This window comes from Carassius carassius, chromosome 19, assembly GCF_963082965.1.
Source record: "Carassius carassius chromosome 19, fCarCar2.1, whole genome shotgun sequence".
NCBI classification, from domain to species: domain Eukaryota; kingdom Metazoa; phylum Chordata; class Actinopteri; order Cypriniformes; family Cyprinidae; genus Carassius; species Carassius carassius.
Window position 1 is genome coordinate 19,559,595 of NC_081773.1, and position 18,521 is coordinate 19,578,115.

Below are 18,521 nucleotides of genomic sequence, written 5' to 3' on the forward strand. Positions count from 1 at the left end.
AGATACTTTTTTAAGACCCTGTTGCCTGCAAATTGCCATTGTATACACTTATTCAATTTCTAGTATTTTGCCTTTTGTCTTGGAAAAAACATTCAAGTTTAACTTCTTAATTTTCTTCTGTTCTTTAAGAGTTCAATGTCACCTTCAATTATTTTCCAACTATTTCTCATTCTCTCCGGAAGTCTCCTCCTCCTCTCTATGGCCCCATCTCTGTTTGAAAGCATCATTATTAGCGCAAGTATTCAATTAGCCCTAGGACAAATGAGTAAACACTAACAGTCCTCTAAATAATAGTAATTAATTATCTATAAGCCTACAATTAGCTGTGCTATGACGCCATACGCAATGGTATCATTACCAATTACCAAAAAAAAAAATGCCAAGGGAATTTACTATAGTAAGAGTTTACTCAACACTGCAAAATGAATTGCGGAATAAATTGAGTAGCCAATAATGCTGGAAATAATAACTTCCTAAAGCTCAGCATAAAATGTTGACAAAGCTATCTAAGTGTAAACGTAAGGCTACAAAGCACAGGGGATGTCAATGATGATGGATGAATACGAAACTTGAAGACTAATGCAATTTTTCTTAAACAAAGCAGTTTGGAGTTGCTCCACAGCTTAGAGGCAATGCTGCAAAAAGGCAGACATATTCTGCAAGAGGCGGTGTTACAATACTGTCAGCTGCACTGCAGCAAAAATTACACAGGACAACCTCCAGCAGCTCAGATCCCTGAGTAGACTGCTGGAAAAAGAGAAGGGGAGAGAGACAGAGAGAGACTCTACTCGCACACATATGACCGGTAGTCTGCTGCATCCTTCATAACCCAGTACTAAGAACATCCCACAAGAACACATGTAACATATGGGGTGCTATAATGATGTACACATCTGGAATAGTACCTGAAAGACAATCAGGGTTGATGCATGAACTATCACTATTGTGTCATTGAAAAATTAAGACTCTAAACCTTAGGTTGCACCTGAAGATCTAAACCTGTATTAAGTGCTAAAAGTGTAAATAAACATTAACTTTGCTAACTGCCTTAGTAAAACAAGCAGAGAGGAAAGCATACTGCATCATGCTGGAGATATCAAAGAGCTCTTTGCAATCCTTGCAAAAAAACAACAAAAGAAAACAATAATGTAAAATAATACATGGTATAATGAGATTATATCATTTCAAGCCTCTATTTTGTGGGTAGAAAGAAGAAAAATTCTCTTTCAGAGAAAACACTCTTTCGTTACTCCAACATTATCCTGAAATCCATGAATGTCTGGTTTTGAAACTGAGATATATCGCATCACCTATTTATGATCTACTGTCCATGCTCTTGGAGTCAGTAGGAATCATTTCGTTAAGAGCCGGCACACACTATAAAGTCTGAAACACGTGTCGCAAACTGTAACACTTACATAAATGTGTGATTCCGCACAATGTTGCATTCTGAAATGTAACGCAGGTTTTGCAAGACAAGCATGTGCTGCATTCTCACCACAAGGGGCAAGACACCACAGCAGGCATTAGCGTAAATGTTTTCTGCAGTCAGTTTTTTTCTTTTTTAGGTCAACAATTGTCATGCCACAGCAACATTTTGGGCATTTTTTCAAACATTCACATCTGCGTTTGAGTGCCTTGCCTAAGAATTAAAGCAAATTGCCAAATACATGTGGTATGGGGGGATTGTCACTTCAAAATCAATGCTGTCTGTATCACAGGAGAAGTGGCGTATGGTTAGGAGTCACTATCATGCTTCTCGCGGGTGATTCGCATTGATGACTACATAAGGAAACCCAGACGGGTTGCTGAGAAGGAGGAAAGTCTGTAAGCAGTTCTGACAGATGAAAAGATCTGGCTGGTGCAGAGGAGTTGTTTGATTTCAACAGGGTGCAGCAACCATTTCAACAAAAAGGGAAAATAAGGTCTCTCACACACCTAAATCATACAACCTACAGATATTTTTCTGTTAGTGTAGCACAGCTACTGTATAGGTATACGCTGTGCCGATTTAGGGGTTTTCCAGCTTGTTAGAATGTTGGTAGGGGGGGGGGGGGTGTCAATCTCACACATGACTGTTTACATCACCACTACTAGCTCAACTTTGCACAATTATAGCAGAATATAAAAGGTACTATTTTCAAGAAGGTTATGTAAGTGCAAGCTCCATGGTACTGAATTACTCCATTATCATGTGGCCTGAATAGACACAAGCCTGATGTAACAAATATACAGGACCTATTCAGTCAATGTGATTACCACAAATTACATTTCAAAAGGAAATTATGTACCAAGCCATTAAGCATGATGACATGGCCAAAAAAAAACAACACAAAAATAAATCTCATGCTTGAGGCATCTGGTAGGCTTCGGTCAGGTTAATGAAACTGTACAGGCAGTTTAGCATTTGTGTAGAGAGATCAGCCTCTCATATGCTAACTGCATATTACTGAATATGCTTTTTGAAAATGTTCTTACTTGACACGTGAAATTAATGGGTTAGTATTTCCATTTTTGAAAACAGATTATTTAAAAATGTATTTTCAGGATATGGGTAAATTTCAGAATTTATGAAACCGCTCCCTTTCAACCTCACAGGAAGTTGAACTGGAAAAAAATGTGATTTACTGAATTGCAATTCATAGAAATTCAACACAAAAAAAAGAATAATCATTGGTCTAACACAAGATTTGCAACAACGCAGGTTTTTTTTTTTTCTTTTTTTTTTTTTTTTAGTTATATAGCATAACCCTGTCCACCACATTTTTTTATAACTTTAAACCAATAAATATTGGGGTACTTAAATTACAGCATTATAAAGGAAAGCACAGACATTGAAATTCTGACTGATTAATTATTTTCAAGTTGTTACTGATGTTACGAATGTTAAAAATGAATTAAAAAAGTTATTTTGTGAACATTATTATAATTTTTTTGTGAAACAGTAAAAACTAAAATCAGTTATTTTAAATATTACAATTGAAATAAGGCATAACAACATTATAATGAATGAAATATCCAATATTAAAAAAAAAATTCACATTGGCCAGCAACTAATATGGTGCCATTATATTGTGCATCCTTAAAATTTTGTGTTTTTCATGATCCATATAGTTTCATAAAAAGAATGAAAAAATGATATAGTATAATCTAATATATAAAATACATAATATCATCTAATATTTCTGGAAATACCCCATTTGATAAAATGTTTACAGGTAATTTATACTGAAAATGAAATTCTATTTAAATTTTTCTTTCAATTATAATTACAGTTCGCCATTTTATGTGCTTCCTCAATTCAAATTGTATGGAAATAGGATTTAAAAGGCTTTCTCGATTCAGTTCTGAATGGCAACGCTGCTTACTGCATCATCTCTGATCTGGAGCACAATCACAGTCACAATCACAGAATCATTGTGTGACAAAAACATCTCTTGTTCGTATCATTCATTTTAATTTGATTCTCTATCATAAAGTGTGATCGGAGTTACTCTGAGTGAAAGCCTATCGCTTTATATGAATCCATGTCCTGGAGCATGAAGAAGCTTGGTCTGCACAAAAATCAGAGCACTGTACCAGATAATGACTGGAGCTCAGTCATGTGACCTGGACTCTAGAGCTGAAATAGTGCTGAAATGTGTCCTGGGTAAAACAGAGACAGGACAACTGCATAATTCCCTATCCCACTACAGTAGCCCAGGACATGGAAGACTGCAAAAACACTAGAACTGGGAACCTGGGACCCTCTAAATTGCCACATGATTTATTGAAGCACTCTCAAACATGCTGTTACAAGCCATGTGAGAACGATCCACTTTAATCAGTGGGGATCATTTCTGACAACATAAAAAAAAAAAAAGGTTGAGCACACCTTTCTTACAGTTGTGATTTATGGTTCTACTGTGTGTGCATGCAATGACGATGATTTATTCCTGCTGCATGTGATATGAGTGCATCACAGAATCTCAGCAGACAGAATAAAGGCAAAACTTTCACAGATCATTTATCCTTGAAATGATATTGTTAAATATGACTCCAGAGCAACACTGAGTCCTGATGAAATAAATTTGATAGCTTAATAGTTAAAGGGGAAATATTACGACTGTTAAGTAACAACAAATTGAATGCATTCAATAAAAGTACAGCAGAGATTTATGTCTTCTGGAAACCTTGGAACGAAAGCATAAACATGAATACAATCTAAATTACAGCCTAAATGTAAAGTAAATACTGTAATAAATTAATGTTTTAACACCTTTTACCTCGAGAGCTATTTGTAATGCATTTGCAAAATTTATTATGCTATAAAGTAATAATAAAAAACTAAACTGGTAGATTATGTTTTCGGTCTTAATGAAGTCAGTGGCAATTCGTGTTAAGGAAACATTATTCTTTTTGTGCAAAAATATTATTAAAATCAGAAGATTTCTTATAAACTATGAGAGAGAGGTATTTGAAACCTCGTGGAAGTAAGAAATTATGATCGCACATGTTGCATTTATGATATATAGACAATGGCATACGTACTAATCAAGACTGTTGTTCAACCATTGAGCATTGATGGATGCAAGTACAGAGAGCACTTGCTTTGTCCTCTGAGGGTATCAAGGCTAATGCCACCTTTCAGGGCAGCCGGCCAAGAGCAATCAAACTCTGCCTGCTTTGCTGTGCCATGTGACGCTGCAGCATGGAGCCACAGGAGCAACTTGATGGCAGCTTTATGTAAATGTCCACTGCATCTAATGTGTAGCAGAGGGGCCATGGTCCATCCTTGTTTTAATTGGACTGCTCTATATGTAAAGTTTATTCCATTAATGGGGCCAGAGAGAAACATGAGACAGGCCATGAATATTATCGGCAAATACAGCTTTGAGTGGAAGAAGCACTTTCGGAGACTAAGAACAACTCTTAACCCTGCAGCATGCTGCAAATGCAGCAATCAGTTACATCAGACAACTGTGGACAATTTTAGCAAAATAGCTCAAAAAGTATGACTTTTAGTCGTACAACAACCAACACTAAAGTTTCATTACATTGACACAATGGAATTAAAACTGCTTTTGTCGTTGCGACAAAAAAAGACACTGCATAATAATATTATCAGCTTTTTTCTAATTGGTATGTTTCACAATATAGTGGATTTCAAATATTACTCCAACAGCAACAATGTTTTCTGCACAAACATGAGAACTGCATCAAGCAAATATACTTCAGCAATATTCAGATATTACACCATCCAGCAAGATCATTTTACCCCTTAGTGCAAAGTGCGCAAGAAAGACGTCCACTAACAAAGAGGTGATGCTGACAAAGCTATGAATAAAAGAAAAAGAAACATTTGAAATAGCAGAACCCACTAGTTTACTAATAGAAAAACAATGCTGACATGGCTATGAACAGCAGAAAAAGAAACAGTTTAAGGAGCCAGTAGTTTGTGAAAGTGATGAATAGTGAGAAAAGGATTCATTATGCCACTATGAGATGAAACCCAGCTGTGCTTTACCAATTATGACATACTCACTGTCTGCAATGTTTCATGGGTGATTCTTCATTTAGAGGCAACTGACTACTTGAAATCTTGAAAAATGTATCTTCTTCATCACATTATAAGATCATGCCCTTCAAGTGGATGTCAGTTTAATGTGTGGTGGTGTGGATTTGACCACATGGTGTGTGATAATAATGTGAATTTTCCATTTTGAAAAAAAAACATTTGGGCAAAACTTGGACTTGCTAACACAAGAAGTAAGCTAGCAGCCAGTTAACTGTTAAACTTAACAGTTAACTTTAAATGTGACCCTGGACCCTGGTCGTAAGTGTCAATCTGTAAACGAAATAAATAAGATTTCATTTGATGTTTGGTTTTGTTAGGATAGGACAATATTGTTCAAGATACAACTATTTGAAAATGTGAAATCTGAGGGTGCAAAAAAAACAAAATATTGAGAAAATCGCCTTTAAAGTTTTAAAGTCCAAATTAAGTTCTTAGCAATGCATATTACTAATCAAAAATTAAGTTTTGATATATTCAAAATATCTTCATGGAACATAATCTTTACTTAATAAAACTCTGGTTTTTAAAAGCTAAAAGGTATGAGACCAGCCCAAAAGAGAGAGTTACTGGCAAGTTTAATATTCCTGACTTCTTAAAAAATGGAGAAAGTAATTAAAGAGACACAGTAGGCCTTAGTCAGGGTAGTGCCATATAAATTCTGATAGGAATGAAAACGAGGCTGAGAGACAGGATCACAGTGCGATCAATGGATTGTACTGTTGTTTAACAACATACCAATTATTCAGCTGACGAAATATCTTTCTGAAAAAAACAACAACAAAAAAACACTTACAGCAGACAAAAACTTGTTACATGATCTAGGACCTTTATACAGTGTGTGGTAAGACTGAGTCTAACCATCACAACCTCGTTTTCATTTGCATTAAATGCAATATGACATTTAACCTGATTAAGGTCTATAAAAGTTTATTTATTTAAAGCTACTGTTCATAAAAAAAAAAAAATACAAATCATACTACGGGATAAAAAAAAACATTTTCTTTGGAGAATCACCTCCTGTGCAATATTTTCTTTACAGTACATATGGTGAACTTGTATAGTTCAGGGTATAATTTACAAAATTTGCACCCAAATACAGAGATGATTTACTTGTTAGCTGGACAATCATATATAAACAAAGACTTTTCAAGATGTCCATTTTTCCCCTATTAAAGTATTGTACAGTAGCTGTAAGTGGTAACTAGAAAAAAAGCTACTATGAAGCGTAACCAAGATTGCCACTAAAAAGGACTAAGAACCAACGAACACGAATGCTGTAGCAAGATATTTAGGAAGTCTTCTAAATCAAACAGAGTTTATGCCAGGAGAACTTTTGTACGACAGACTTTAGATAGTAAGATGGACTTAATTACTGGACTAAATGGCTACAGATCTGTCTGACATCATATTCCACTGCATTGATTAAAACTTGAGCTTTCCAAGCTACTCATAATATAAAGCAGTGCCTACCATTAATTGCTCAAGTATCCTTTATTTTTCTACTAAAAACTGGTGACTCAGAAAGGTTTTTTACATTTACATTTAGTCATTTTGCAGACTCTTTTATCCAAATCGACTTACAATTTGGGGATACATAAAGAGATTATTCTTAAAGAGGCAAAAATACACAAGAAGTGCTTGTAATACCAAGTTTTAGGCATTGTTCAAGCTAAAAAGAGAATAAATAAATAAAGAGAAAGACTTTTTAAAATAAATTCACTAGAATGAATCAGACTTCACAAGAACACTTGAGAGAAAACATTCAAGATTATTTCTGATTATTTCTTAAGATCACTTGTGTACACTCTTAAGAAAAATGGTTCTAAACAGTACCAGAAAAGGGGTTTTCAGCTTGTAACAATAGCAGAACCCTTTTAGTGCTAAATAGAACCCTTTTTATAGGGTTCCATAAAGAACCCTGCTTTGATATTGATATGTAAAACTTTAATGTTGTTAAATAATCTTTTTAATGATGGTTTATTTTCATTTCATTATTATATTAACATATTAATATACGTTTTATTAATATTATTTGAATACATGATTTATTACTATTGTTTTTTACCCCTCTATCTGTCTGGTCTTATAATATCTTATAGCTTATATTAAGGTTTTCATAAAAACAAGAACAACAACAACAACATGTTGTGTCAATTAGGTACTTTTTTATTTAATTACATGTGAAATTTTAGCAAAAATGTGATCTAACAACCATTATTAGCAAGATAAATGACAACTGACACTAAACATAAATAAATAGATGTAAAACTAAAATACAGACAGAAAACAGAAACCGAAAATAGTGTAATGAAGACAAAGTTCCAGTGAAATATTTCAAAATCCTCTCTGTAAGTTCATCATGGTGAGTATGTTGGTGTGATTGAGTAGCAGTTTCTCTCTGCAGATGATGAGGTTATGGGATGTGATGCATCTGAAATACACAACTGAGTTTAGAGATGTCCCTTTGTTTATGTAAAAAACAATAATGTCTATGAAGCCCAAAAGCATAAAATGAACAGAATGTGAGCCCTTCACAATGTTAAAAGAAAAAAAGTTAAATAAAGTCATGGGATAGCTAAAATATTTTTTGTGACTAGGTATGTTTATGCAGAAACCCAAGTAATAATTACATTACATTTACATTTAAGCATTTAGCAGACACTTTAATCCAAATCGACTTAAAAATGAGGGTAAAAAAGCGATCAAAACAACAAAAGAGCAACAATATATGTGTTGTGACAAATCCCGTTTAGTCTAAAGCAGAATACATAGCAAGGTTTTTTATTTTTATAATAAATAAACAGAATAACAATTAGATAGAAAAGAAATAGAATAGACAGAGCTAGTGTTAGAAGGTCAATTATTTTTTTTTTAAAATAATTAAAAAGAAAACAAGTAGAATAGAATAGAGAGTTCTAGTGTTAAATTCAATGTAAAAAAATTCTAACAATATGTATTATAAATTCAATATCTCTGTTACTTACTTTGTGGTATCCTCAGCTGAACAGAGCAGAACGAAAAAGAGAAAAGAACATATTTGTTTGGAAACCAGTTACAATTTTAAAGCTACATTTGTATTTTAACTAAAGTATAAAATAATTTACCTATTGAGAGTGTGTTGACAGTCTGTGTAGCTGGATCACCGAGCTGCAGAAAATCTGTAATGAGGAGCTTTAACAGTTACAGGTTTAAAAAAACAAAAAGTGCAGGAACAAAGAACCCTAAACTCTAACACAAAGAACCATTTCAGCATAAAAGGGTTCTTTAGGGTGCTTTGGTTCTAAATAGAACCATTACTACATATAAAGAACCTTTAAAGAACCATATTCTTTACAACATACAGTGTAACAAATATAGCAAAGCAGCATTTTGTCACGCTAGTAAGAAAAAAACAACTACAATACACAGAAGACAAACTGATTTGAGTTACAGTCACACTATACTGAAAAGGCAGTTGAGGTTAGAAGTATTGTTGGCAAGTTGTTATATTGTTTGTTGGTAATAAGTATGGCACCACGACTGCAGTATCCAACTGTTGCACATTGTCCAGTCACATCGCTAGCTGACACGTTGCATTACTGTGCATTTGCATAAAGTTGAACTCTGCTCAAATCTGGTGCATTGCCAGTGGTCACATATGTCGCCTCAAATCGCCAACTGTCATTGAAAATGAATGACTTCTGGACACTTTGTTGCTGTAAATCACTGTCAGTGTAAATACACCGAACAGGCCATTTGACAGCATCCATACCACTAAAGCCCTCTAGTTACTCATCATTGACATCCCCTTAAACCTAGTCAAAAGTTCCTGATTAACGCAACAGGCAAGAGGTAGTTAGATAGTTAGTCTGTTGAGAGGGATGCACAAAGGAAATAATTAGGAAGCTAAAAAACAAGTACTCACATACATAAAATACTACACCGCACTTCAGAGATTCACTGTAGCAGATTGCAGTGAAATCTTATTTTGTGTAGATTTAGGAGCAGGTGATAACAGGTCAGGGTGTCATATGTTAAGAGAAAAAGTAAAATGTAATTTTTTAAGTACACTAATGGCAGCACTGCAGAGCATCTAAACATTCAAGGGCACCTTTACCTGCACTGGACATCACTGTATGAAGAGGACTGTTATATTGATGAGGGTCAGATTGGCAGCCAAAGTGAAAGAGTATCGATTATCGCAGAAGCCTAGATTTGATTTTGCTCATAATTTAGTTGAATGTACAGAAAAGCATAAAGTGCTCTAGCCAGTATTTGTAGGATGTGACTCAAGATTCTAGCTGATATGGAAATAGTAACTCAAGGTATTAACACATTTCTTAGCTGTTTAAACTACACACAGTCAAAATTCTAAATGCTTAGACAGAGTTACGACAATAAGCTCAGTGGTTGAAACAAGGTAAGTGGACTATCAAGGTAATCATATTCATACTGTTGTGTCCGCTTGCATGTAAATCTGAGTCCAAACTAGCCATGAAGGCAATGAGCAAGAGTACAGTTACCTGGTTTCTACTTCTGCAGCACTGAGCTGTACAGCCCAACTCACAGTTAAATCTCATTGGTTCAAAAACTCACTCCATGTACAGTTTATTATACATGAAATGGTCACTACTTTCACTTTAAGTATGTATACACAAATGACTTTTACCCGAAAACTTGTTGCATAACACTTAATTAATAAACGATGGTAAGCATTAATAATTACTACAAATCATACACTATTGTTCAAGTATTTGGGGTCAGTCTTCTTTTCTTTTTTTTTTAAATAATACTTTTATTCAGCAGGGATGCATTAAACTGATCAAAAGTGACAGTAAAAACATCTATAATGTTACAATGGCAATGGCAATTTTATATTTATAGCACTATTTACTACAACTAAAAACAGTAAAACCAAGAACAAGGAGAGAGAAAGAAAAGAAAATCATAACATCAGGCAAAAATATGAAAATATAAAGGATGAAGAGTGCTTCAACCAGAATTAAAAGCCTTATTCAACAGATAGGTTTTTCATTTAGACTTAAAAATAGCCACAGATGAAGCCATTCTAATAAAAATGGGCAGATCATTCCAGAGTCTTGGTGCAATTTTAACAAAAGCGCGATCACCCCTGCACTTTGTCTTGGGGATAAACAAGTCTCTGGTTAGAGGACTGGAGAAATCTGATTACATTGTGCTTAATCAGTAAATCAAAGGCTATATAATGGAGCCAAACCATTTAGGGACTTACAGTATAGACAATAAGTAAAATTTTAAAATCTACTCTGGAACGCACAGGCAGCCAGTCTAAAGACTGTAAAACCGGAGTAATATGTTTCCGTTTATGAATCCTGGTCAAAAGTCCAGCTGCCGCATTCCGAACCAATTTGGGATAAAGCTGTTTGACTAATCCCAGCATACAGTGAGTTACAGTAATTTAATCTGGAAGTAATAAAAGCATGAATCACTTTCTTAAAGTTTTTAAAAGAAAGAAAAGTCTTCGCTTTAGACAGGAGCTGCAACTGAAAAAAAGGATGATTGAACCACAGAGTTTAAAACTTCGGATGTTCATCAAAAACCACATACAATTTTTCACATATTGCTTAAAATAAGATGATAACCCAAAAAGGTTTGGGTTGGGAGCAGTCAAGGAATCTGAGGGTTTAAAAACAATAATTTATATTTTTTCCTCACTGAAATAAAAAAAATGTTTAGCAAAAACCATGCCTTTACATCTGTCAAACAGGCCCGGAGAGCATCCATTCCATCTAAATTCCTTTTTATAGGATTAACTTGTGTATCTTCAGCATAACAATGGAAAATTGAAACCAAGTGGAAGCATATATAAAGAAAAAAGGATGGGAGCCAAAATATATCCTTGGGGAACCCCACAGGTTAATACAGCATCACTACGATCTCCTGTCTTAACTGAAAAAGTTATATAGGTAAGATAAGATTTAAACCACTCCAATGCATTGCCTGTAATACCAGCACAGCGTTCCAATCAATTAATGAGGACAGCATGATTAACATTATCAAATGTGGCAGTAAGATCTAAAAGCACAAGAACAGCGTAGTTGCCTGAGTCACATGCCAATAGTATATCATTAAAAACCTCCAACAATGCAGTCTCAGTAGAGTGATATTTTCTGAAACCAGACTGAAAAAAACCTCAAAAATCAGTCAGCTAGAGAAGTTTGCAATTGTTCAAGAACTGTTTTTTGCAGAATTTTTGTAATGAACAACCAATTGGAAATGGGCCTAAAATCTGCTATAACAATAGAATCCATGCCCTGTTTTTAAGCAGAGGACGAACACTTGCATGTTCTAGCAGCTCAGGAATAGTACCAGTTTCTAAGCAGCAATTTATCAAGAGTCAAAAGATATGGACCCACAACGTCCAGAACTTGTTTAAGAAAATATGGAGGAATCACATAATTTGAGATGGTTTAAGATGATCCACTAATTTTATAAAATAGTTTTCAGTAATAGGAGCAAAATTACTTAAAACAGCAGTGCAACTAGGGGGAGTCGAAGGGTCAGACAGAACAGGATTTATCCCCATTTTTAAATCATGTAAAAAACCTTTAGAAAATCATCACATGATAGCAAAGACACTTCTGAAGAAGAGCAAATGAAAGGATTGAAAGTGGAATTGATAATGTTAAAATGTGTTTTTGACTTATGACAGTTCCTTATTTATAATTTCAGTGAAATACCTTGATTTGGCCGTTTTTACAGTTGTCTGGTATTGAGATAATGAGTCTCTTAGCATTTGCAATGAGACCTGGAGTCTGTCCTTTTTCCATTTTTCGATCAAATCTAATACAGATTTGCCTAAGAGAGCGAGTAATATCATCTAACCATGGCTCAGATACAAAATATCTCTATTTAAACTATATTATGTCTAAAAAAAAAAAAGTAAAAGTTTCCACAAAGCTATATGCAGCACAACTTTTTTCAACACTGACATGAATAAGTAATGTTTCTTGTGCAACAAATCAGCATATTAGAATGATTTCTAATGTGACACTGAAGACTTCAGCTTCCATCACATCACACTCGAATTAAAGGCCGGGCCCAAATAACTATGAAACAAGCAATTATAGAAACATTGGCATGGACTATTGAGACTAATCAGACTACTGTAGCAATACCTAAGCAACCACCATCTACTCTACTCTGCAGTAGTAACCACACAGCGACACACTTAAAATCACTCAGAGCATCTTAGCAACTACTTGGTCATGATCAGGCAATCACCCACAGCATCCTAACATCATAAAAGCAAATTCTGCACAGGTAAGAACCTCGAAAAAAAAATATTCTCCCCATTATACATGCTAAGGCCTATAAAGCACAAAATAAGCTAAATGTACCTTAAAGCAAAATATTCAATCATTGTATATATGATAAAGACGGTGTTTATTATGTGTAAAATTCTTGTGTTTCCACTATAAGCCACATTTTTTTATTTTAAATGGAGAATGAAACGGCCCTGACAAACATGAAATTTCCATTATGAGTTATTACTGCCGCTGTTTTGACCACAGTGGATTAGTAGGTAGCAGACTATTTGGGCTTTTAAGCAGAGTTTGAGGACGCTTTGATCAAAAGAACAAAAAAAAATACGAAGGATGGCTTACAGCAAGACTGGACCGCTATCTCAGATTATACTGATAGTCAGTGAGAGTCCACACAATAGAGACATAATACACCCATCCCACAATAAACAGAGAAATAAACTAGAGGAACAGCCAGATAAATGGACTAATGCATCATACAGTTTAATTCAGCAACTGGATGTCACATTATTTCCACACACACATAGTTTTTGGTGCAATTTTGCTGCAATTTGTTCATGTATAATCTAAAGACAACTCTAACAGTCTTGGTTCTTGGATTGACATAAGCGTGAATCATGAAAAAAATAATAAATAATTTTTATTTTCTGGGTGAACTATGCCTTTAAAAGTCTCAGTAGTTGGTACAGGCTGAACTGAATGTGTGTATGTTTCTTTGACCCTACAAGTTGTGATGCAGAAACATGCAGGAATTTTTTTTTTAAGTTTGTGTTTGTGTTTGTGTGTGTGTGTGTGTGTGTGTGTGTGTGTGTGTGTGTGTGTGTGTGTGTGTGTGTGTGTGTGTGTGTGTGTGTGTGTGTGTGTAAAAGCTCTTTCATTTAATATTATTTCGAGGAATGATCTAACAGCGTTATGACAAACTATTCTATAAATAAATGTCATCTGAGAACAGATTGTCTAGTGAAAGTGAATCCAATGAGTCTTCTACACTTATAAAAGAACCAAAAACTAAACTGCAGCCATGACAGGCATTCATGAATGAAAGGTTATATGCAGCCCTATACTTGCATCCTTGCTTACAAGTTCTGTAATGCCACGCGCAGATTCCAGCAGGTTGAGAACCAACCTGTGTTTGCCTCAGTCCTACAGCATCAGCAAACACAAACCTTCATTGCAATCCAAATTTCCAAGTGCAAGACTTTGTCCCTGCCAGGAAAACATTAGCCAACACAAGGCTATCAGAAAGTGCCATCTGCTGGAACAGAAGCCGGCCATTGAAACCACTTTTTAAAACTCTGGAAAAACATTGCCTGTGACTTCTCCCAAAAAAAAGAAGCAAGATCATCAAGGGAACATTTCATTCAAGAAGGTGCTAACTGATATGAATGAGATGTTGAATACAACAGAACTAAACTACAGTGACTACACTTCATGCGGCCCCGGCTAAACTGTATTTTACAGTAACAGCTTTCATTTGAACAGAGATTTGCCTGATAAATTTGCTCTTTACCTAACTGTGTTACCAATAAAATGTCTGCAGGATTTAATCAAATCAATTAATGTGTGATATTTCGCACATTGTTAGGTATTTTCTATCAAAAAGACAAATAATTCTCAAAAGTTGTTAGATAAAAATTATTAAACATTATCGCTACACATTGATGTTTTTGGAATATACAATGATGTGCTATAGTATTATAATAAAAGCAATCACAGTGTCAAGAATGACAGAGCGTCCATTAAACTACAATGGAAAAATGTGTCATGTCAGCATGGGAAAACTGCTATGATCTACTACGCTGCAGTGTCAACGTCTAGGAAAGAAGGTGTCAACATCAACTTAGGACTCCCACCCATCCCCTCACGCTCTGCACAGTTTTCCTTTGTGTCCGTATTTCTCAACAGCTTTGTTAAATTAAAACTGCGCAAGTGTGCCCTGCAGACCGCCTTGTTGTGATTTGTTTTTGGGGAATGTGTGTCGAAACAAACTGAACTGTATCCATCTTGCTGAGAAACAACAGGGTAGCTGTATGTATGTTTTGACTGGAATAAACTGCAAGCTAATGATCTCCTATAATGAGGAGAAAGAGACAAATGACATGAGGTCTTTGCACAGCACATAATCACATTAGAATAAATGCTGCACACGAAAGCCAGAGAGCAGCATCACTTTAAGTGATGCAGGACTGAGAAGGATGCTGCAGCATCCCTGAAATGAACCAAAAAGCATGTTTCACACGCATATGGCCCAAATAAGACTGTTCAACCTGTCTTAACACTACATACCTGTGGGATTTTGTTGAAAAATAAAAGTTGGGTGTTAAAGCCTTCGGCTGTAATATCTATGATTGCTCTCACCACTAGTGCTCAAGTTATCCTCAGCTTGCCTGCATTCACTGACTTGCTGCACAAATTTGACTGCAGATCAGCACACATAGAGGGAAAGAAGACGCAATGGCTCTTACCACTTGGGTTCTTGTTCTTCTTAAGACTCTTGCCACAAAGACACTGCAGCATATGCGTTCCTTTGCTGTAAATGTTCCAAAGAAACCACATTGATTTGGGCGAGGAGCGATCCAACAGCTTAGACACCCTGATAAAGAACAGATCCCTGCAGTTGCATAATAATAAGAACACAATGGGATGCTCAGTTTTCCAGTAGTGTCATAGAAAAATATGTATTACTATCCCAGCGTCTTCATGCAAGAGGTAAACTATTCTCTTTAGACCTGGCAAAACAAAGGTATTGTTCTTAGTAATAAAGGTTGGTCGGTCATAAAAATAGATAGGCTACTCTATAAATTGCATGTGCTGCAGAGGGGGAACGTGCAGCCCGTTATAAACTAACGTGAAAGACACGGCGGATCTTTGCGTTCCCTGTTAGTTCATCACTCAAATGAAGGGTGGATGGATGTGCACGGCATCAGAAGCCTGGAGGGGATGCATCCCATTTAAAAGCAGCGATACCTCCGAGCAAAGCGCACATTTCCAGCATCAGCTCAGTGTTTCTCAGGGAAGTCTTCCTAAAACCTGCTGCTGTTGCTGTTGCTGCTTCTGCTGTTGCTGTTGCTGCTGGTCAGTAATATCCATGAGCTTTCATCAATGTGAAAGCACTGCACTGATGCTGATGCTGAGGACGCGGTTGGAGTGCGGCTTGATGTTTCACCTGTGCATTACTGATCCCGTTGCCAACCGAAAAGTATCTCACACGTATTCCTCTTTGCCTTGGATCTGTGTTGGATATAGACGAGAAGGAGGAGGGGTTGAATTGAAAGATTGCCTTTCCATTACGTAAAACACGTGGTTTGGGCTCTGGCATATCACTGACGCTTTCGGCATTTCGGAATAGAGTAGCGTTGAGAAATCCGGTGCATTTTAGCGAATCGGTTCGTTCGAACGTCTCGTTTCGGTGTAGCGGTTCGTTTGAATCATCGCTCAAAAAGTCTTTCGCATTTTACGCTTCAGCAGTTAATATTTGCCTATTGCCAGTATGTTCTCGATTACATTATATAAATTAAGTTGTTGTGGTAAGTGTATTTTAGTATTTTTAAAAAAAAATGTGTAGCCTAACAGTATGATTCCACCATAACTGAAAACCTGTATGTTTGTTTCGCCATATACATTTTCTACCCACGTGAAAAACTGTTTAATAAAAAAAAAAAAAAAATCAGACCTTAGTGTTTCATTCTCAAAAGGATTTACAAATGTTTCGTGAATGGAATCGGTTCCTTTAAACCTGACCTGTTCGTTTGAGCCACTGCTCAAAAATAGGCTATTTTACATTTTACGTTTCATTCGTTTGCAGACATAAACCACTATTGTGTTTTCGATGAAGTACTTTTTTGTAGAATGTAGAAATGTTCTAGGAAGAAAACAGTTCAAGGTGAGGGTATGACGTAGTTTCTTGCAGCATCTGGCGGCAAAATTGGTATAAACTATTTATTTATTATTATTAAATTTTTTTAATAATAAAAATTTTTTAAAAGGTTGTTTTCGTTGAAATGCCAAAGATTAAAAATTCAGTGAACATTTCTTACCATTTTTAGTTTAAAAAAGATTTTAATAATCTGAGGAACCATTTTCAAGAACTAGCTATTTGTGCAACTCTTTTTGAGCAATTGAAATTTTTCATGGATGTTAAAGCTTCTTATGGAGCCATTGATTACAATTAAGAACATGTTTGTATGCACCAAAAATCTATTCCAATCTAGCCAACTATTAATAATTTAACATAAACCTTCTATTGATGATAAATGTAGGCATTGCAGCAACACAATGTTCCTAAAATGTGCCTATTTACCAACAAAATAACATTATAAGGAAAATATTTTTGCACAGAATAAAAATGTATCTTCTAAAGGCATTAAAACCATTTTACAAGATTCATAACTTGCTTAAATAACAGGTTCCTTGTCAATTTGATAATGCTGTCTTTTGCATAATGGTTTTCCTAGAACAAAACAAAAGAGCAGTGTTCAATTAACAGGATGCTCCACACTTTGATTTACTACATTAATCTACTTTAACAACCTACTTTTGTTCAGCTCGAGACTTGCCACTCTTCTGTGATGTCTAGGTCTACAGGGAAGTGGGCCCCTTTGAGGCTCAGTGTTTCTTGACTAAATTCCCCACAGAAAGTCTGACACAACCCAATCATTCCCACTACAAGACGATCACAAAACCCAAATCTATGAGTCATCGAAGCAAGGGCCACTTCCCTGGTTAAAGCAACAACACATTGCTGTAAATCTTTAAAAGGTGAGCAGAGTGTATCAGATTTAAACACCATAGTGCTCTGTCACTGTTTGAACCATGCATGTCATCTTTGACAAGGAGTTTGGTAACAGCACTTTATAAAGACAATATTTTGCCCTGATTTTGCAGATAAGTGTCTGCAGAGACTTTAAGGGGTAATGCAGTACTGAGGTTTTCTTTTCTGCTCTTACTGCCAGACCTCGTATTGATCTGTTTCATGTAATGTAAAACATCATTGCACCCAAGGGAAGATCCTCTGACAATTTTGTCAGGATTCATTATTATACGTCTTTTTGACCATGCAGTAAATTTCTAATGCTGGAAGATTAAGATTAGTTGTTATCGGTGCATTTTACCTTTGCATCAATAATTAAAAAATTAAAAATTAAAATCAATTAAACTTAGCTTAAAGACTTGCAACATGCAAAAGTGTAAAAATGATTTACTACTCTGTAATACTTTATTCTGATTGGTTAATCTGGGCATATTGTGGCTCACTCTGCATATGACTCTTGTTTTACTCATATAATTAAACAATTTCAACTTAAATTAATGAAGCCATCTTTTTATTTATTTGCTAAGTAGCCATGTATTAAAAGGGATGATATACAGTCAGCTGTTCATTATCATAAATAAATTCCTTTAAGATCCTGATCATATCATACATTTTATAATAATGACCATTTGACTGCATTTTATCCCTTACATAATTCATAACCCCATCATTATGAGTTATGTAAGGGATATAATTTTTATACTTTTTTAAAAAAAAAATTTAACTCCCACAGCTTATATCAAAACTTTCCCCTTCAACGGAAAAGGCTCATGGGCAGCAAATGAAGCTTTAATATGAATTTTATTTGATGAGCACAGTGTCTGAACATCCTCTCAGCCTGTTCATGTGGGCAAAACCCTCCAGTCTGTCC

The 18,521-nt window shown here is 35.3% G+C and overlaps 1 protein-coding gene across 1 annotated transcript in view; it reads right to left on the minus strand.

The window, feature by feature from the left end:
* LOC132095310 (fibroblast growth factor 14) overlaps positions 1–16,105 on the minus strand; it is a 138,408-nt gene extending 122,303 nt beyond the window's left edge. The window contains exon 1 of the mRNA XM_059500162.1: positions 15,306–16,105. Within this exon, the coding sequence (XP_059356145.1) occupies positions 15,306–15,396 (91 nt within the window). The 5' untranslated portion in view covers positions 15,397–16,105. The remainder of the gene's footprint in view (positions 1–15,305) is intronic.
* Between the last annotated feature and the right edge of the window lie 2,416 nt (positions 16,106–18,521).